The sequence below is a fragment of the Rhipicephalus sanguineus genome, chromosome 6 (assembly GCF_013339695.2).
Source record: "Rhipicephalus sanguineus isolate Rsan-2018 chromosome 6, BIME_Rsan_1.4, whole genome shotgun sequence".
Lineage (NCBI taxonomy): Eukaryota > Metazoa > Arthropoda > Arachnida > Ixodida > Ixodidae > Rhipicephalus > Rhipicephalus sanguineus.
Genome location: NC_051181.1, coordinates 86,330,479 through 86,352,008, shown reverse-complemented (window position 1 = coordinate 86,352,008; position 21,530 = coordinate 86,330,479). Strand labels below are relative to the sequence as shown.

The window sequence follows — 21,530 nt, the reverse complement described above, 5'->3', positions numbered from 1 at the left end:
GCACGAAGCGTCGTCGAAGATTGTAGCGACGGCTGTCGGTGTACTGCTGGGTCTTGATGCGCAGGCGGGCGAGCTGTCGAGCTTCTTCGGCACGTTGTAATTAAGCGGCGGCATCGAGGTTTCCTTCGTCGGTGACGTTCGGTAGCATGGCGTCGAGCATCGTCGCCAGGCTCCTTCCGTAGACCAACTTGTATGGCGTCATCTGCGTCGTTTCTTGGACGGCCGTGTTGTAAGCGAAGGTCACGTACGGAAGGACGGCGTCCCACGTCTTGTGCTCAACGTCGACGTACATGGCCAGCATGTCAGCGATGGTCTTATTGAGACGCTCGGTCAGGCCGTTGGTCTGTGGGTGGTACGCGGTGGTCCGGCGGTGGCTTGTGTGGCTGTATTCCAAGATCGCCTGAGTTAGGTCAGCCGTAAACGCCGTACCTCTGTCGGTGATGAGAACCTCTGGGGCGCCGTGTCGAAGCACGATGCTCTCAACGAAGAACTTGGCTACCTCAGCGGCACTGCCTTTGGGCAGGGCTTTTGTTTCGGCGTAGCGGGTGAGGTAGTCTGTAGCCACGACGATCCATTTATTTCCGCAAGTGGACGTTGGGAACGGCCCTAGGAGGTCCATCCCGATCTGCTGGAATGGTCGCTGAGGAGGCTCGATCGGCTGAAGGAAGCGTGCTGGTCTTGTGGGCGGTGTCTTCCGTCGCTGGCAGTCTCGGCACGTCCTTACGTAGCGAGTGACGTCTTCGGCAAGGCGCGGCCAGTAGTACTTCTCCTGCCCTCGTGCGAGGGTGTGGGAAAGTCTGAGGTGTCCAGCCGTCGGGTCGTCGTGCAGGGCATGCAGAATTTCTGGTCGCAGTCCCGAAGGTACTACGATAAGGTAGCTAGCTGGGGCCGGAGAGAAGTTCTTCTTTACGAGGACGTTGTTTTTCAAGGAAAATGATGCCAATCCTCGCCTGAATACTTTTGCGACAACGATGGTCCTGCCCTCCAGGTATTCGACTAGACCCTTCAGTTCCGGGTCGGCTCGCTGTCGGTCGGCGAAGTCGTCGGCACTTATGGCTCCCAAGAAGCTGTCATTTTTTTTTATTGAAATAGAAAACAAATGAAGGAGTTGTCATCATTGCTTGGTGACGGCTACCCCTTTCCACGTAGTTGTTAAGATAATAGAATAAATTTAAAATATATATATATCTATATATATATATATATATATATACATATCTACAGTCGTACAAGTTCAAGAACTCAGTAGCTGTCGCAAATATTAGTGTCTTCAAAAAAACGCTGGAGCACTTTCATTGCTTTACGGTTTATCCTAGTCGGCCATGGGCCTAGTATTTTCGCTAAGGAAAACGTTCGCTCAGTGTCCAGCGTGTGAAGTTCTTGTTCGAGTCGCTGTCTATGCGTGTCGTACTTCGGACAGTCGAGCAACAGATGATGCACATCCTCGTCGTCGTGGCCGCATGAACATGTTGACGATGATGCATGATGAATCCGAAATAAGTGCTTTGTGTAAGCGGTTCCGAGTCTTAGGCGATGAATGAGTGTGTCGATACTTCTTGGGAGCTGGGGGTCTAATTGGCATTCATGGTTAGGGTCAACAGCGTACAGAATCGATTCCTTTGTGCTGTCTGGGAACCAGGTGAATAAACATAATTCACGTTTCGTTCTTCGTAAAATTCGGTTTATATCACATTGGGATGCAGGAATGAGGTGGGTTTGTGTGTAATTATGAGCGGCTTTTGCCAACTCATCTGCCATTTCATTTCTCTTGATTCCGCAGTGACTGGGAACCCACTGAAATGCCACGTGATGACCTGACTCCGTAGCTTCTGAAAGCTCTTTCAAGATCGCGTATACTATACGTATATCTATTTTCCTGAAGTGGCATTTTCCACACACGCAAGAGCCGCCAGGGAATCCGTGATTACGACCCACCTTCTGGGCCTCGTTGACAGTTTAATAAAGCTGACCGCTAGCAAAATAGCTACAAGCTCCGATGTTGTTGAAGAGGAAAGATGACTCAGTCGACATGCATGTTCCTCATGTAACTCCGGAATGATGAATGCTGATGTCGCAGTCTCTTTGTTGACGGAGCCATCAGTGTACACGTGAGTGTAGCCTTGGTATCTGTCAAACAAGTGATGTGAGCTCCGTAGCTTCTGAAAGCTCATCATAATCATCATCATCATCATCCTGGTCATCAGGCGGTGGTGGGTCGACGGGGGCACGAGGCAAGCAGTCGGCGTCGGAGTGTTTCCTTCCGGACTTGTACACAACGGTAATGTCGTATTCTTGATGTCTTAGGCTCCACCGTGCGAGGCGACCTGAAGGGTCCTTCAAGTTAGCTAGCCAACACAAGGCGTGATGGTCGCTCACAACTTTGAGGGGCCTGCCGTAGAGGTAGGGGCGAAACTTTGACGTAGCCCAGATGATGGCGAGGCACCCCTTTTTTGTTGTGGAATAGTTGGCCTCTGCCTTAGACAGCGACCGGCTAGCATAACTGATAACCCTTTCCAGTCACTCCGTCCGCTGCACAAGTACGGCGCCGAGACCAACGCTGCTTGCATCGGCGTGAGTCTGCAGGCGTCGTTTCAGTTCATGAAATGCTTCGACTTGCGCTGTTTGCCACCTGAATTCGACGTCGGTCTTCGTGAGCCGCGTTAGTGGCTCGGCGAGCCGTGAAAAGTCGTTGACAAAGCGTCTGTAATAGGCGCACTAGCCGAGAAATCGGCGCACGGCCTTCTTGTCGGTGGGTGGCGAGAAAGCGGCAATGACAGCTGTTTTCTGCGGGTCTGGGCGCACTCCAGTCTTGCTGATCACGTGTGCCAAAAACAAGAGCTCCTCGTACGCGAAGCGTTACACTTGTGGTTTCAGGGGGAGCCCGGAGTTCATGATTGCTTGAAGTACGGATTCGAGGCGCTGGAGGTGTTCGTCGAAGTTCGAGGAAAACACAACGACGTCGTCCAAGTAAAGAAGGCAAGTTTGCCACTTCAAGCCAGCTAACACTGTATCCATGACTCGTTGGAAAGTCGCAGGTGCCGAGCAAAGACCAAAAGGCGTGACCTTGAACTCGAACAGGCCGTCCGATGTTATGAAGGCAGTCTTTTCCAGGTCTCTCTCGTCGACTTCGATTTGCCAGTAGCCAGTTTCGAGGTCCATCGAAGAAAAGTACTTCGCGTTGTGGAGTCGATCCAGGGCATCGTCTATCCGTGGGAGAGGGTGCACGTCCTTCTTTGTGATGTTGTTCAGGCGACGATAATCGACGAAGAAACGTAGGGTCCCATCCTTCTTCTTCACTAACACCACGGGAGACGCCCACGGGCTCTTGGACGGCTGGATGATCTCGCCGCGTAGCATTTCGTCGACTTGTTTCTTAACGGCCTCCCGCTCTCGCGTCGAAACCCGGTAGGGACTCTGACGGAGTGGTCGAGCATTTTCTTCCGTTATAGTGCGGTGTTTAGCAAGGGGTGTTTGTCGGACCCGCGATGACGACGAGAAACAGTCCATGTATTTCTGCAGAAGGCATCGAAGCTGCTGCTGTTGGCGGGCGGGAAGGCTTGGGTTTACGTCGAAGGGTGGCTCAGGTATTGGGGTCGTCGTCGTAGCTTCGTCAGAATCTGAAAAGGTAAGCGCATCGCTGGCGGCCAAGATTTCTTCCATGTATGCAATCTTCGCGCCCTTGCTGACGTGTCTGTATTCTTGGCTGAAGTTTGTTAGCATCACGTTTCCTTTTCATTCATGCAACCGAGCAATGCACCTTGCGACGCAAATGTCGCGGTCTAGCAGCAAACGCTGATCGCTCTCGATGATACCTTCGATGACCTCAGTTGTTTCGGTGCTGACGGGAATTATGACGCTGGAGCGAGGCGGGATGGTAACTTGATCCTCCAGCACGTTCAGGACATGTTGACATGGATTCGTATCCGGCGGTGTCGTTTTGTCCGACGGTAGGGTTATCGACTTGGTTCTTAAGTCGATGACGGCGCCGTGATGGTTTAAGAAGTCCATGCCAAGCATGACGTCCCTGGAGCCGTGTTGCAAGATTACGAAACTCGCAGGATACGTGCGATCATTGATTGTGACTCCTGCTGTGCAGACTCCAGATGGCGTTATCAGATGGCCTCCAGCGGTAGATCTCGGGGCCTTCCCAAGCAGTCTTGACTTTCTTCAACTTCGTGACGAAGGGCCCACTGATCACGCAATAGCCGGCTCCAGTATCTACGAGAGTGGTGACGTTGTGGCCGTGGATGAGAACGTCGAGGTCGCTAGTTCGTCGTCTTGCGTTGCGGTTGGGTCGTGGCGTCGGGTCACGGCTGCGTCGGTTTGTTCCACTGCTTCGACATTGCGTCGTCAGGTCTTCTTCGGGCCGTGAAGTTTCGACGTTAGGGCTTCGTTCGGCTTGCGGCGTGTTCTTTAGGTTTTGTTGCGGCGGTGTTGTCGGCGGCGGAGGATCTTCGGCAGTTCGTCGTACAGCAACCGCACCTCCATCGGTTGCTGCCGTTAGTTTTCCGTATACGGGCTAGGCGACCGGCCCCGGTTTGGGCCAGTGTACTGCCGGCGGTGCGGGGACATGTAGCGGCCGGGCGACGGCGCGCGGGACGGTCGTCGTTCTTGCCAATGTGTTCCGGTGAGGTAGTCGTTGATGTCGCGAGGCTGTTCGCCTGGCTGTGGGCGCGGAGCGTTGACGGCGAAACCGCGTAGCCCCATCTGTCGGTACTGGCAGCGACGATACGTGTGGCCGGCCTCCCCGCAGTGGTATCAGAGCGGGCGGTTGTCAGGGGTGCGCCAAACATCGGTCTTCCTCGGCGTGTATCGCTGGCCGGCTGGCGGGTGGTATGACGTCGGTGTTCGCGGCGGTGGTGCCACGCGGCGGAACTGCTGGGCGGCGCGGCGTCTTGACGTGGTCGAGGAGGGGGGGGCGTTGGGTCGAGCTGCACCAGCATAGCTCATTGCTTGCGGCTGCGGCTCTGCTAGCTGAGGCGCGCCCAGTGACTGCTGGATGTCCTGGCGCACGACGTCGGTGATGGAATCTACTTGAGGTTGCGGTGAAGGTAGAATTTTTCGCAACTCCACTTGCAAGATTGCTCGGATCGTCTCGCGCAAGTCGTCGGAGCCGAGGGCATCAATAGCTGCGCTGTCTTTAAATGCGCTGCGATTGTACTACCAGGCGCGCATCTCGAGCGTCTTCTGGATGGTTGTTGCCTCCGCGAGGAATTCTTGGATGGTCTTGGGTGGGTTCCTGATCAGTCCCGCGAACAGCTCCTGCTTGATGCCTCGCATGAGGAAGCGAACTTTCTTCTCCTCGAGCATATCACGGTCTGCGTGGCGGAACAGTCTCGTCATTTCTTCTGTGAAGAGTGCCACGTTTTCGTTTGGCAGCTCCACGCCGGTTTCGAGCAGAGCCTCGGCGCTCTCCTTGCGGACGACGCTGGTGAATGTTGCCAGAAACCTGGTGCGAAAAACGTCCCATGTCGTCAGGGTTCGCTCTTGGTTCTCGAACCAGGTCCGAGCGGCGTCTTCCAAAGCGAAATAGACATGCCGCAGCTTGTCTTCGCTGGTCCGGGCGTTAAAAACGGCGACTCGGTCGTAGGCTTCGAGCCAACTTTCCGGGCCTTCGAAAGACGATCCGCGGAAGGTTGGCGGCTCCTTAGGCGTCCGGGGAAGGATTGGTGCGGGCGGCACAGCGTCTGTCATCGTCGCTGTGGTCGAGGTCAGGGTCTTTGTTCGCCGGGTCTTTTCACGTAGAGGCCCGTGCTCTGGCGGTAGGCCTTGTTTCCTGCGGCTTGCTCGCTGCTTAGGCCTTGGCGTCGATGTCTTCTCCGCGCTGTGGGCTGGGTTCACGGTTTGACGGGGGCGTCCGGAACATGAACGAACAGCACCTCCACCAGATGTCACCTGGTCGTGACGTCGACGAAGGCAGCAGTCAGCACGTCGCGATGAAACTCTTTATTAGGCCGAACTTGTGGCCGAGAAACTGGAAGCTACAGCAATACACTGATAGCGGCGAACAGAGCGTCGACCGTCGATCAAGAGACAAGTGGTCAAGCGTGTCGGCTTTTATACAGGCGCTATCGAACTCTCCAGCGATATCGCTGGTGGCGGCGTTATCTCTCGACAGAGCTGGAACATTCGCGTGCGGCGCGCAATCTTAACAAAACCATCTACTACAATCGCGAGCTTTCTCGAACACTACTTCGTGGTCAGCGTCGAGCGTTGGTAACCGTCCTTGCTGGTCAAACACGAATACATCAAAATAAGAGAACAAGTGGGCGTAGCAGTATTGTAGAGCAAGGGGGTGGGAAAGGGAAGTGAGGTTGAGTAGGAGTTATTTGTACGTGAGAAGGAAGCGAAGGAGGGGAGAGGATAAATCGAGGTAGCGTCGCACAGGGTGTTCCTTTTTTCTTTCTAGACACAAGATCGTCCAATAAAGTATTTCATCTTTACGTAATGGAATTCTGCTTGCTTCACCGTCACAACCATGCAATATTGTAACAGAAATTTGTCCTCTAACTTGAAGTGCTGCTATTAGTTAGTTGCATTTATAAAAATTTCATTTTCTAAAGGAAGTTACCATAAAAATATTCAGATTAAGGATTTCATTGAGAATGAGCGCGTGATTCGGCAGTGTGCTTTTTCCTAAAATCTCTTTTCGTTCATTGTCTCTTAATCTCAGGTGGATCAAAAGAACTTCGTTTGAGAGTCTATGACAGAGAATCTGGATGCGCCCTCTTTTATTACGTACAATCTAACGAGAGAAGATGTGAGTAGTAATTTGTTTTTTGAATGTGAGGCATTTGTGGACCATATAGACAGTTTTATGTGTCTGTCTGTCTGACCTATAACACGTAATACCGACGGGGTCGATTGATTGACTGCTTCACTGATCGACCAAACACGAGAATGTAGAGCCGTGAGCTCGCTTGATGTGAACACGGGAACGCACGCATACTATGTGCGACGCTTGCCGGTACTGACATGCAGCTGTGCACATGTGCTATTCAATTGCGGCATGGTTGTTTGGCTGTGGCACGCCTCGTGTTATGTGTTATCAATGAGCGCTTTCGATAAATAGATGCCAATGGTACGCAATGCACACGATGGGAAGACTCGCCACTGAAGAAATTCGCATGTGCTGAGTTTTGCGTTCGAGATGTAAGCGTCACTGAGCCCGGTGTGGCACACGCTCCCGTGTCCACATAAATGCACTGACGACTGTAGATGACATTATCACATCATAGTCATCGTCATGAGAAGTCCAAGCAGTCACTGGCTGTTTTGCTACGCATTTCTGATCCGTTTAAAAAGCTCAAGCACGAGCACTTGTATGAGTCCCCATTCCAAGACAGGCACTGCATCCAGTTTGCATCACCAGGTGACAATCTCATCTGCAAATGCGTTGAGCACTTGAACCCGTCTTTATTGTGTAACCCGGATGACATCCCCTCTGCCACACTAAAACCATGTGGAAGTATATTTATCCCAGTACTGACTACAATATCCAATACCTGTCTCGACACTTCCACACTCCCTACCATGTTAAGAAGTGCTCATATTTACCCTCTGAATCTGGCTGTAAATCTGCTGTCTGAAATAATCGCCCGTGCGCTGATGCTGTTTAATGATGACACACAATCATGCGTTTAATACCGTCGTCCTCAACTTCTAGGGTCCACGTTACCTGTGACACCAGCTGTTACTTTCGCGCTCTGTGGCATAAAGAGGGTGTGTGGACACCCCAGATTCGACACAGACCAAGTAGGGTTTGGAGAGGCTCGTGATCTCTTGTGTTCACAGTAATGATACTTTTTATTTTTTTGGTGCAATAGCGCAGAACAAGTACAAAAGATGAAAGGAAAAAAAATAAAGCGTTAACTTTCAACTTTTCCTTTTTTTTACGTTTCGCAGCAAGGCATGTAGCTTTCCCGTGAAATGAAGCAAGGTATATACAGAGTGTTTACTGTGACAAAGCAGAGCAAAATGATGAAGCACATGCAAAAATAGAAGTAAGCGAAATTGAAACTACACTAAACGAAAATATTAAAAATAAATTAGCGTAGAAAGCGCAGTAAAAACGCACGTGCTTCCTTATTATCTTTTCTTTAGTGACTGTGAACACGGTCTGTATATATCTTGCTTCGTTTCGCAATAAAGCTCATTTGAAATTTAGCTCTTGTCGTTGTCCCCTTTGACCTTTTGTCGTTTTTCCGCTCTAGTAAGCCCAAGAACATGCAGTACCAACCGGCGCCAAGCGCTCACCTTCTAAGATATTTTGTCTTAGGGTTCACTTCAATCTCTTGAGTCATACTAAAGGTCAGTTAGAAGAGAAGCATGAAGTTTCTTGTGGCACACACTCGCTCAGGCTTACTGTCTCGTCGTCCCAATATTGGTGCATGTGATAGTAACCTCGCTTGAGAACGATGTCAAAAGCATAACGCCGATCATCAGAATTGTCCCGCGAGCCTCTTTTTCAATTTTCATATACCCGCCGCGCCAGCTTGTCGAACATCTGATTATTTTACACTGTTCTGATAAGCTAGAGCGCGCAACGCTAACAGTCGAGTTTATTCTGGAACTAACGGGGCCACTAACGATAAGGCTGCAATTTTCGATTCCACATGTGTAAATGCCGCACGCTTTACCGATTATCAGACTAGTCGATGACCGACGTCTGTGTGCGCCGATATCCTTTCACTTTTAGTGTTATTTTTATTTCTGGAAAAAAGTTCGCACAATAAAGAGTTTTATCTTTACCGCGTTCGATTGCTCCCTTACGCCTCACAACCACGTGGGAGTACGTATGAGAGAGTATCTGAGTGAGTACCCACGTGAGAATATCCGAGTCTGCTCACCTAACATGGCACTCAGAATCAGCTGCTACTGATACCACACAAAAACTTGGGCGCTTTGTTGCAGCCGACGGGCCGCAACCATGCCCTCAGTAAGAAGCGTTTCAGGAAGGGCCTTCAACAATGCAGCACTACGGAGGGTTAGTAAAAACAGCGTTCGGGCTCAATGATGCAAGATTCATGAAAAATAACCAAAAATGAGAACTGATGGAGACTACCTGCAGAACGAAACAAAGCTTTCTAGACATATATGAATGAAATAATAAATGTATTGACATCACATGATGCCGCGGTTAAGACGATGACGCGGCCCTATTTTTGTCCAATGCTGCCGGTGATTGGTACTTGTCTACTTAGGGTGACCTGCGCCAGAACATGACAAGAAGTGCAACAGATACGAATTAACTGTCGGTTACTGCTTCACACATCAGATACAATGGTACTGATTCTAGGCAAGTAGTTCGGTCTGCAAAACATATCATAAGCGCGTCTCATGGTTCGCTTTCGGGGTTGTAACAGATTGCTCGAGCCAAGAACGAGCCTGCGCGGGCGGTGTCGCGTCCGACTGGAAATTACATACCATAAACCAAAAACAACGCAACGTTAAGCGATGTGGAAGAAAATATCGATAGCCTTATAGCGGGTTTTGTTTATTTCAAGGCAAAATACGGCTTCATACATTACTCAGCCTAGAAAAGAAACACAAGTCACACTCTGGGCGGTAAAAGCATTAAACTAATGGCAAGTGGGAGCACACTTACTGCGAGATGCATAGCTATCCTCTGCAGTGTTCTACCCGATGTATGAAACGGTGTATAGTGTTGAGTAACCAATGGCTAGCACTGCCTAATCGCTATAACACTGGCAAGTATAAACCTAGGAGTTTATGTTGCAAGTACTTGCTGATGTTGGCTAGGAGTGCCATTCTGGACACTATTATGTCGCCATAATGTCGAATTACGCAATGACGACATATTAAGCCACTCATCGAGGCCGTAGCAGCCTTCTGGACCAGTAGAGAGCTGTCACATGACAAATTCGAGAACGTGGTGGATTCGACAGTGGCGAGATAGCCCCACCGTTGTGTTGCTAACTGCGAGTGAATGGTTACTAATTGCTGGCTGGCGCTTGACAATGCTGATTGTGTTGTCTTAGTGCTTGTAGTTGTTTGCTTAATAGTGGATACAGGTGGATACAGCAGGACAAAGGTGGCTAAATATACATTAGTATTAGTTATTGCTGTATACCACAGGCGAGCGCTGATACTGTTGGGTAAACGGTAGCTAGGGTGCACTGACGACTAGCAGTTCCTAATGTTGCCTAGTTCTGGCTAATTGTTAGATAATGCCGACACAACTTGCACAAATGTTGGCTATCACCAGCCAACTGTCGGTTACTTTGAGTTTGTGCTTCCTAGTATAGCACTCTGAAACTCGGTTCCGAAAACACAGCGCGGTTTATTAATGTATCTCCGCCATTGTTCCAACTACCTCTTCCTTCTCCTCAGCAGACTACCCCCTACTAGTTTATGTCTCAAGTGTGTCGTGCCAGAAGAAGAAGAAAAGTACTCCACACTACTTTTGGGCAGCAGTTACGTAGCATCAGATGGCACTGCGTAACTAACACCTTTATGTGCCTGGGACGCTGCTCTCTTTTCTATTGAAAGCGCTCTTCCAGTAGAAAGGGCCTTCCCCATAGAAAGTGCCAGCTGAACCTTGTTGCGAGAAGGCGCTGCGGGAGAGTGCTTGATGCGGTGCTAATTTAAACCGCTGACACATCGTAAAATAGCCACGCTCTCCTCCTCCGTTCCCGTTCCTCCTCGGTCTCCTCTCTTTGGCACACTCTTCTTGAACCTGCCGCCACCTACATTGCTCCTGCGGAGCAGACGCCTTTTCGCAGAATGAGTGCGCGCTTGAGGCAGCACACTGTGAGCATTCGCACTAGCCGCCTATCTCTTGGTATCTCTTTTTTTAAATATATGTAGTTTAGGAGACGTTAGCACATTTATATGGCACCGGCTACTCCTTTTCGCGAATAGAATTGCTGAAAATCACAGGAATGAAAAAATTACATAAAAGAGCACAAATGGAGTGTTCACGTGTCTTGTAGCGCGTAGAATTTGTCTCCGGTGGCTTATGTAAATATATAAACTGCGCTTCTTCCTGTGTTGATAACTAATGCTAAATTAACTAAACTACCTTGACGCTGGCCTATGAGAGCCCTGTGTAGTGCGCGTAGGATATACAATATTTTCACGTCGATTCAGAGGTTGCGACAGGGTTTATTCGGTTGGGCTTGCTTCGAAAGGAGCTGCGCGCGCACTTCTTTCTTTCGAGGCGCGTGCCGCTGCCCTTGTATATCATCCACTGCTACAATTGGCATTATTCCCTCCTCCGCGAAAAATAGCTTCGCCTTGATGGTGCAAGGCAGTGGTAAAAAAATGCAAAAAAAAGAAAACGTAACGCACCTTAAACAACGCGAAAGGACAAGAATGGTGAAGTGTTACGTGCGCGCTGCCAATGAACGATGAGGCGATGTCACAAGCACAAGTTAAAGAAAAACAAACAAAAAAAAAAAACAAATGAACAGTGGAGAAATTGTGAACGCTCAAAATATGGCTTCATGCGCACGACATAACTATGTCACAGCTCGCTTGTCTTCACAGCTCTCTTGGCGCAAGTGACGTGAACCACTTCATGGTTTACGTCACTCGCGCGGCGTAACATTTGATAAAGACCGAAGTATCTGCTTAGCAACATTTCTGAGAGGCCACAGTGATGAGTCCACGCACAGTCCACGCACAAAAGTCCACGCACGAGTCCACGCACAAAATTTGACCTCCTGGACTGTAGGATACGTCTCCGAGGCGGATGTTCTAGCATCGTGTATCTGCCTGTTGCTGCAGACCGATGTACAGCCACGTAAGCTGGTGAGCTTCCTCGGCACGGTCTGCAAGCTATTCAGCGTCAGTTAAATGATCAGCGTCTTGACAAGGAAACGTAGCGTTCATGATAAACAGAAGGACGCGATATTACGGAACACAAAGACGGACACGGTACGATGCGCTACTAGCAACTGAAATATTTTTATTCAGGAGAGACATATATATACAACCATGCAATCATATCAAACCCAACGAGTCGACAGAAAACTAAAACCTTGCGCTCAGCATGCCTGCGTCAAGTGACGTTCTAGAAAGGCTACCTCCCCTCTTGCAAACTGATAGAAGGGTGACTGACCCAATTCCAGCCCCTCCCTCTGGATAACGAAGGCCCCTACTATCTCCCTCATGCCCTGCTTGCGCGCGCTCATCCTTTGCGTTAAACGTGCCGTCTGATTCACCGATAAGTTGAGACGGTCCAGTGTTATGTTGTTGTGGTGGTCTCTCTCTACGCCGAGGCCGAGTATTCTGATGTGCTCCGCGTAACGCACGCTGTTGGAATTTCGTCTTCACCAACCTAGCAGACGAACGTTTTATCATCATCGCGATTGCTCCTAGCGAGCTGCCGCTCGCTCGAGGGCACGAAGCCATCTTTTCTTCATGTTCCATTAAAGTGTTCGTTCGGACGTGCCGTCTATTCTTCTAAACGACAGTCTGATAGCCGGCGGACCTTGAGGTCCACCACATGGTGCCGAAACCCAGCGGGATCTTCCGAACGACGCCTCATCGATTCAAGGTGTCGCGTTGCGACCCCTGAGCCTTTGGCGAAGAGTTCCCGGCTGCCGACTGACCCATGGAACGGCTACTCCGACGACGCAAGTGCTTGCGCTCGCAACTGGATGGCATCGTCCAAGAAGCGGAAGGCCTCCTACGAGAAGCAGAGCTGTCATCATCACAGGTCAGCGTTTCAATTGACCGAATCAATGCGATCTACGCAGAGATAACGAAGATCGATGAAAGCCTAATAGACGAGACGCCTGACGAGCTGATCGAGGCAGAGATTACAGACGCGAGCAATTACGGGGACAAGATTGTCACATTGACGGCAAAGCTTCGTTTTGCGATTCTGGACAACCAGGCGTCTCAAGCCTCGCGCCCGACGACGAGCCAAGCTTTGACGACTACGAGTCAAACTTCCGTCGGTTTCCGGTCGACACTACCGCAACTAGAGCTCCGGAAATTTGACGGCAACCGACAAAAATGGCATCGATTTTGGATGCAGTTCTCGACGGCACTGCACAACAACGACGACCTCAGCGCTGCCGAGAAATTCAACTACTTGAGCACGCTTGTCACTGGAACTGCCGCTGCAGCCATTTCCGCACTCTAGGCAACGGGAGAGTGTTATGAAGACGCAATAGATATCCTCAAGAAACGCTTCGGGGACGAGAGGATTATCGTTCAGGAACATCTTCGAAGCCTCTTAGATCTCAGCCCAGTGTTGTCGTCATCCAGCATCACCGAACTTCGAGACCTCTACGACGAAGTGCAAGTACATTTGAGGAGTCTCAAAGCGCTTGGAACAAGCCCCAATACATACTGCTCCATGCTACGGGAGATTCTCTTGCGAGTCATACCATCGGACTTGGTGCTCAAGTATCACGAACTTCACAAGCCAATGACAACTGCTGTATCAACGATGCAAGCGTCGAGACCCACAGGACAGGACGACCAAAATCGAGAAAGAGCTGCAAGACCTTCTGGACTTCCTCGAACATCAGCTTCGATGCAGAGAATCTCTGGCGGCGTGTGCGTCCCCAAGAAGACCTGAAATCCCCTAAACCAACTGGAGAGATGCCGCGACGAGTTGGGCATCGTACTATGTTGTCAGCAGCGTCTCTGCAATGCGTGCTCAGGAATCCTGATACATGTCTATTTTGTAAGTCGACGAAGCATCGTGCCGAAGTCTGCGACGACGAAACAAGTTTGACAGTCAAGAAGCATATTCTGACCAAGGCCGGGCGATGCTTTCGTTGTCTCAAGCAAGGTCACCTGGCACGAGATTGCAGGGGAAGACAAAAATGCAACAGATGCTCTCGACGACATGTAACAACCATGTGTGACCCGGACTTCCGGAAGAAGGCAAACGAGGCTTCTGCGACAGCAGTCGACCTCCTCTCGGAACAAGCGAGCCCCGTTATATTATTACAGTCCTTGACAGCCAAGATAGCAGGCACGATGTCTTCGAGGTACTACAGGGTACTCTTCGACGGAGGGAGCCAGGGGAGCTTCATCACCATTGAAGCATCTCGCCAACTTGACTACCAGCTGTTGCAAGAAGAAATGGTGACAGCTGGAGTTTTCGGAGGTCACAAGACGCAGAAAACAATGAGAAAAGTCCGTGTCAGCATTTTTGAAGAAGCCACGAAGGAACCGATTGTAATCGACGCTTTAGAAGTAGAGGACATCTGTGGCGAGCGCATTCCAATTCCAGGCGAACAAGTTATAAAGAGAATGGAAGAAACTGGAATGGATACACGAGCACTTTGTCTAGAGGGAGACAACGGAAACTCCGTTGCGCTACTAATAGGCTCCGACCACTACTGGAATTTTGCGACTGGCGACGTGAAAACCGTGTGCAACAAATGGAAGAACTTAAAAGCTGTGCACACTAAACTAGGACGGACTGTGCAAGGGCCACTTCCTTTCCCAAGCAACAGCGCTCACTGTTCCACAGTCATTGTACTTCGGACATGCGTAGAAGAGGACTGTGCGTCTGACGTTCTCGCAGATATTCGGGATCCGGAAAGTTTACTTGGTGGAGCTAATGAAGAAACTGTGTTGGACAACGAACTGAGCATGCAACAGTTCGCTAGAAATCACACGAAAGAGGACGGCGGCTATGAAGTTCGACGCCTTAGAAGTCTAATGCGAAGGTTTCACAACGACAGCTGTCACTTGGAAAATAAGAACAAGATTCGTATGTACCTGCATGAAGGACCAGCTGACAGATTCCACATCTACAGAACACATCGAGCATTCAACAAGAAAGACCTTCATCGGGAACCGGGTGGCCAAAATTCAAAGCCAACAGATCCTTCATTTGGCGCTTCCACCGAGGTAAAGAAAATCCGAGAGGCTTACAGGCAAGAGACATATCAGCAGAAAAGCTGCAGCAGAGAAGACTGTTGTGGCATGAACCAAAATGGATGTGGGATTCTTCAAGGTGCCCAGAAGACGTTGGTCAAGACGTACGAGAAGGACAACCAGAACGCGAGGCCACGACGTTTTCTCATGCTGTCAGCACGAAAACACCATTGAAACGAATAACTGACGCGGAGTGGTTCAGCTCTCGTATGGATGTTTTACGATTCACCTCGTGCCTAAAGAGATGCAAGAGAGAGCTGACAAGAGAGCCGACTTCATCAAAGGGGCTTTTGACTGAACTTCAAGAGACTGAAGGCTACCCGACACATGTCAACCTAAGGACACCTCGTCAACAACCCGACGTGCCTTCAAGAAAGGCCTATTCATACGGTGACCCAGGTTAAGTTCATGTCGACAAGGGCAGACAAGTTTGTGTAAAAGGTCTGCTCCTCTTCCATTCGTCTGCCGGGCGGAGCCATAGTCAACCGCCCTGTACAGCTGCTATACCCATTCTTAGTCGAGTAACGCCATCTGCTGGGCGCGGGAAGATGTTGGAACTTCGTCTTCACCAACCTAGCAGACGAACGTTTTGTCATCATCGCGATTGCTCCTCGCGAGCTGCCGCTCGCTCGAGGGCACGAAGCCATCTTTTCTTCATGCTCCATTAAAGTGTTCGTTCGGACGTGCCGTCTATTCTTCTAAACGACAGTCTGGTAGCCGGCGGACCTTGAGGTCCACCACACACGCACTTGCTGTTGACCAACATGCTGAAGCTCGGTAGCGGTTTTTAAAGACGATAGTCTTTCTTGGGATACTTAAACGGAGAAATGTTGGTCTGTCTTTCTGTTTGTCGGCACGTCCCTCGATTCAGCCACTCGGCCAGAGTTGAACCACTTGCCCAAGGGCCAGCCGTCTTGAACTGGTACGGCTGTTCATACTTGTGAACGCTGTCGATCAAAAAGTAAATATCATGCATATCTGAGGTGCAACATCACTAGGTAAGTATTAGGTGGCGTGTTCCTTTAATAGAAAATGCATACATACGAAATTTTAAGGACCCTAGTTTCTTAAGCTGCGCTGAAAATGCATAAGAATGCAAGCTCGAGCGAGTTGGTATGCGTTTCATCTTTGTTGAAACAGCTCACTAGACGACGACGAAGTAAAAGAAGGGCACAGGACAGGCAGCGCCTGTACTGTGCCTTCTTTTACTTCGTCGTCGTCTAGTGAGGCGCTGTTTCAACAAAGGCTGAAAATGCGACTGCGCTGAAATTTGCCTTCCTCCGTGCCCTTCGCACGAGCTCATTGTTGTGTTTTGGTTTCGGTTCTGTATTGCACTGTACGAATGCCATGGGTTGGTGTTGAAAAACTTTAGTTTTGAGAAGGCCAAGAAGGTGACAAAAAATATTAACAAATGAAAAAGCAGCGTTGTGGGCGGCGTCAGGCTGCCGGTTGTGGCGCCGCTCTGGCGTTCCTGTTTTACCCAGGCGACGTGTAAATAAAAGAGTGTGTGGAGAGTTACTCGTTGAGTGCGGACGTTTCTTCTGCTTCAGCGCTTCGCGCCAAACCGCGTGGTCGGCTGGATGGGCGTCCCCGCCGGTCGCGTTGGTCACCGCCGGTCTTCGCCTGCTGCTGCGCCGGGGACTACCAACACGCAACACAGCACTGCATGTTTCCCGACGTATTGCCAGATGGCGTCCATATCTCACACAGCGCCTCTTCTAATCGTCTTACACGACATTTGCAGCGAAGCACGCAGATACGCGGCCAATTTTTGGTTCTGCGGCGGTCCGGTGGTGGAAGTGTTGGAAGCGCCGGCCTTGCTCCTGTGAAATTCGATGCCTGAGTCACTCAGGTGTTGGACGAAACTTATGCGCTGCCGGAGGGTCTCTCGACTCCCTCCTTTTCGTCCAGAGCGTCATATTGTCCCCTAGAGAGTATGACACAGGCCTAGTATGGCGTCCTGTTTGAGATGTAGTGAACTCATACTAAAGAGAAAAGAGAGAGTCCTGACGCCCTGAGGGTTCCGCAGTCACCAGGTTGATCGGCGTGGATAGAGACTGCCGACGGAGAGCTCAACCGTTAGATTAAAGCGAAAAAACACAAATTTAAGTACGCTCTTCGGGTGCCAGCTCGGCCAGGCTGCTAACGATGGTAGAAATGCTGAACATTGTCGAAATATTTGTGACGATCCAAGGCCTAATATTGCTTTGCTATTCTTTCCACTCTCTGGTCTAAATACGTCGTGGCGCAGCTGGGCGAGAGCATCCTGTGTAGGGAGGTGGGCTCCTCTACGTAGATTAGTAGGCGACAGAGCACAACGTGCTCTAAACTAAGTTTAGACGTGGAACTGTAGGGACTTCCGCAAGATGAGCCACCCGCAGCAAATCCTAACACATGCTCACCGATCCCGAACGTAAAAGTGAATCTCCTGACGTCATAACACTACAGGAGACGAACTGCTACGCCAAGCTCTCCGCCAAGCTCTCCCAAGCAAGTGGGAGCCACCCTGCATGGCAATCCTAATTCACCGAATTTGAGATAAAACATTATTTCCGAATTTGTAGTTTGTTAACACTGTCTCTGAAGCTGGAACTTCGTGTACGACGAAATCTTGCGTGTAATTTACAATGACGACAATCCCAAGGCAGAGCGGGCGCCAAACGCTTGCTGCTTCGAACGCCATTGTGAAGCTTCTGCTCTTTTGAACGCAAACAGTTGACCGCGCGGCCAGAGGTACTCTTGGAGGCAGCGGCTTCGTGGCGCGAGTTGGCGCCTTCTTCGAGGAATGACACCACACTGCGTGCGGCGAGCAAGCCTATAACTCCTCGGTTCCCACTTCCAATAGGTTCCAATAAAGTTTATTCTCCCCATCTCTGCTGCCGCGTCGCGACCAAACAGGCCGCATACTCTAGGCACAGCCCATGATTTGCCTCTCGCATTGACGGCGAGGAGTGGCATCCATATAGATGAATGCAGTGTAGTGTGGTGTAGATTGGTGGGGTGTGCCCTTTCGAGCATGCACAAGATTCTGGCTGGTTAACCTCAAGCTGCTTTGCCGGTGGGCATTCCATGCTTCCATCTACTCTCGATTACAGAAGCTGAGCCATTTTATTGCGATAGCAAATATATGGGACACTCGCGGCTGTATTTTGCCGTTGGCGTCACATCTCGCCGTCATGTCTCGTATATGCACATGCATATAAAAAGCCACAAAAAATAATTCAGAAAAATGCTTTCCGATGCGCGTATTTGAATGGGCGACCCCCTCGCTCCGCGGCGCGCGGCGTTAGACGCCTCGGCCTAACCGTACGTCCCTGAGTATACTAACGGCGAGCTATTTATACACCCATGCGTGTTTCTTTGTCACCAGTGAGATAGCGGAATGGCGCGAGGGCGCGCTTTAAAGGTCGTCGCCCCACTCGTTGCGATGCGCCCGCGCCTCCAGTCCCGCCAGCTGCGCTTTGTCCTATAGGACGTGGTCGCCTGCGCGCTCGCTTACCTCGTGAGGGGGATGGCTTGTATATCTATTGCTTTCACGCGATGTCCGCGCTGAATACAGAGTGTACGAAGGTCACTCCGCTCACTGCAGCAGTCGCGTTTGCGAAAGGGCGCGCTGTTCAAACAGAAAGAAGTAACAAGTGTCACAGTGCGCGCTCGTTTATGTTTGAGCAGCACGCTTTAAATGTTGAGCTGTGACAGTTGAGAGTTCGCGCTGTCCTGTGTGTGTTCCTTTCCTGCGTCCTTTGTGCGGAGCGATGCGCTGGAAGTTTTGAGCTGCTTTCCGTTCTTCGCGTTACATTCCATTTGTTGCTATCTGATTCATTGCCCGCCGTTGCAACGAACGACTTTTTTTATGTCGTAGTTCTTAGCACCATCTGGACCATGTTTCATATTGCAGAGGTGGTATTGATACGACTGTAATCAGCGATCGGCGCGAGCAACGCCAAAATCTTCGTGATTGATTGAGCTTAAGATAAGACTGTGCAGACCACACACAGGGTGTCGGAACGAATGTTTCGTTTCGGTTTTGTTTCGTTTCCACCGCAAAAAGTTTCATTCCGTTTCTGTTCCGAACGAAAAAAAAACGTTCCGTACAGTTCGTAACGTCTTTTAAATGCAAAATTGAATTTAAAGTACTCATAAAAATATGGGATTTGTGATATAGTTACTTGCCCTCCTCTTAATTAAGAAAGTGGAGAGAGGTAAACACGTTCTTTCTACGTTTTCAGAGGAGTGGAAGAAACTCTACCACGAATTCCTACCAACTAGTACAAACCAGTACTATATCCTTCACCGTCATAATTATTTATTTTCAAAAGTCAATTGCGACTTTTTTTGTGGACTTCAATGCTTTGTGTCAAGGGAGTGAGCACGATCTCGAAAGCAGCACTCAGTGAGTGCACTCTCTGTGCGAGACCGCTGATCTGAATAAAAAAATTCGCCAGGCCTGCGCGGAACACGAGCACAGTCACAGCGTAAGCTGGAACAACAGCCTTTCTAGAGCCCGTTTTATACTTTCTTGGGGAAACTAGCGCTGCCAATGAACGATGAGGCGATGTCACAAGCACAAGTTAAAGAAAAACAACAAAAAAAAAAACAATGAAACAGTGGAGAAATTGTGAACGCTCAAAATATGGCTTCATGCGCACGACATAACTATGTCACAGCTCGCTTGTCTTCACAGCTCTTGGCGCAAGTGACGTGAACCACTTCATGGTTTACGTCACTCGCGCGGCGTAACATTTGATAAAGACCGAAGTATCTGCTTAGCAACATTTCTGAGAGGCCACAGGATGAGTCCAGCACAGTCCACGCACAAAAGTCCACGCACGAGTCCACGCAAAATTTGACCTCTGGACTGTAGGACGTCTCCGGCGGATGTTCTAGCATCGTGTATCTGCCTGTTGCTGCAGACCGATGTACAGCCACGTAAGCTGGTGAGCTTTCGCGGCACGGTCTGCAAGCTATCAGCGTCAGTTAAATGATCAGCGTCTTGACAAGGAAACGTAGCGTCATGATAAACAGAAGGACGCGATATTACGGAACACAAAGACGGACACGGTACGATGCGCTACTAGCAACTGAAATATTTTTATTCAGGAGAGACATATATATACAACCATGCAATCATATCAAACCCAACGAGTCGACAGAAAACTAAAACCTTGCGCTCAGCATGCCTGCGTCAAGTGACGTTCTAGAAAGGCTACCTCCCCTCTTGCAAACTGATAGAAGGGTGACTGACCCAATTCCAGCCCCTCCCTCTGGATAACGAAGGCCCTACTATCCCTCATGCCCTGCTTGCGCGCGCTCATCCTTTGCGTTAAACGTGCCGTCTGATTCACCGATAAGTTGAGACGGTCCAGTGTTATGTTGTTGTGGTGGTCTCTCTCTACGCCGAGGCCGAGTATTCTGATGTGCTCCGCGTAACGCACGCTGTTGGAATTTCGTCTTCACCAACCTAGCAGACGAACGTTTATCATCATCGCGATTGCTCCTAGCGAGCTGCCGCTCGCTCGAGGGCACGAAGCCATCTTTTCTTCATGTTCCATTAAAGTGTTCGTTCGGACGTGCCGTCTATTCTTCTAAACGACAGTCTGATAGCCGGCGGACCTTGAGGTCCACCACATGGTGCCGAAACCCAGCGGGATCTTCCGAACGACGCCTCATCGATTCAAGGTGTCGCGTTGCGACCCCTGAGCCTTTGGCGAAGAGTTCCCGGCTGCCGACTGACCCATGGAACGGCTACTCCGACGACGCAAGTGCTTGCGCTCGCAACTGGATGGCATCGTCCAAGAAGCGGAAGGCTCCTACGAGAAGCAGAGCTGTCATCATCACAGGTCAGCGTTTCAATTGACCGAATCAATGCGATCTACGCAGAGATAACGAAGATCGATGAAAGCCTAATAGCGAGACGCCTGACGAGCTGATCGAGGCAGAGATTACAGACGCGAGCAATTACGGGGACAAGATTGTCACATTGACGGCAAAGCTTCGTTTTGCGATTCTGGACAACCAGGCGTCTCAAGCCTCGCGCCCGACGACGAGCCAAGCTTTGACGACTACGAGTCAAACTTCCGTCGGTTTCCGGTCGACACTACCGCAACTAGAGCTCCGGAAATTTGACGGCAACCGACAAAAATGGCATCGATTTTGGATGCAGTTCTCGACGGCACTGCACACAACGACGACCTCAGCGCTGCCGAGAAATTCAACTACTTGAGCACGCTTGTCACTGGAACTGCCGCTGCAGCCATTTCCGCACTCTAGGCAACGGGAGATTGTTATGAAGACGCAATAGATATCCTCAAGAAACGCTTCGGGGACGAGAGGATTATCGTTCAGGAACATCTTCGAAGCCTCTTAGATCTCAGCCCAGTGTTGTCGTCATCCAGCAATCACCGAACTTCGAGACCCTCTACGACGAAGTGCAAGTACATTTGAGGAGTCCTCAAGCTGCTTGGAACAAGCCCCAATACATACTGCTCCATGCTACGGGAGATTTCTCTTGCGAGTCAATACCATCGGACTTGGTGCTCAAGTATCACGAACTTCACAAGCCAATGACAACTGCTGTATCAACGATGCAAGCGTCGAGACCCACAGGACAGGACGACCAAAATCGAGAAAGAGCTGCAAGACCTTCTGGACTTCCT

The 21,530-nt window shown here is 50.2% G+C and overlaps 1 protein-coding gene across 1 annotated transcript in view; it reads left to right on the top strand.

The window, feature by feature from the left end:
* The window catches only part of LOC119397395 (uncharacterized), an 87,715-nt gene extending 66,571 nt beyond the window's left edge, over window positions 1–21,144 (top strand). Inside the window, exons 5-6 of the mRNA XM_049416550.1 lie at window positions 6,674–6,760; window positions 21,038–21,144. Of these exons, the coding sequence (XP_049272507.1) occupies window positions 6,674–6,760; window positions 21,038–21,144 (194 nt within the window). The remainder of the gene's footprint in view (window positions 1–6,673; window positions 6,761–21,037) is intronic.
* The last annotated feature ends 386 nt before the right edge of the window (window positions 21,145–21,530 follow it).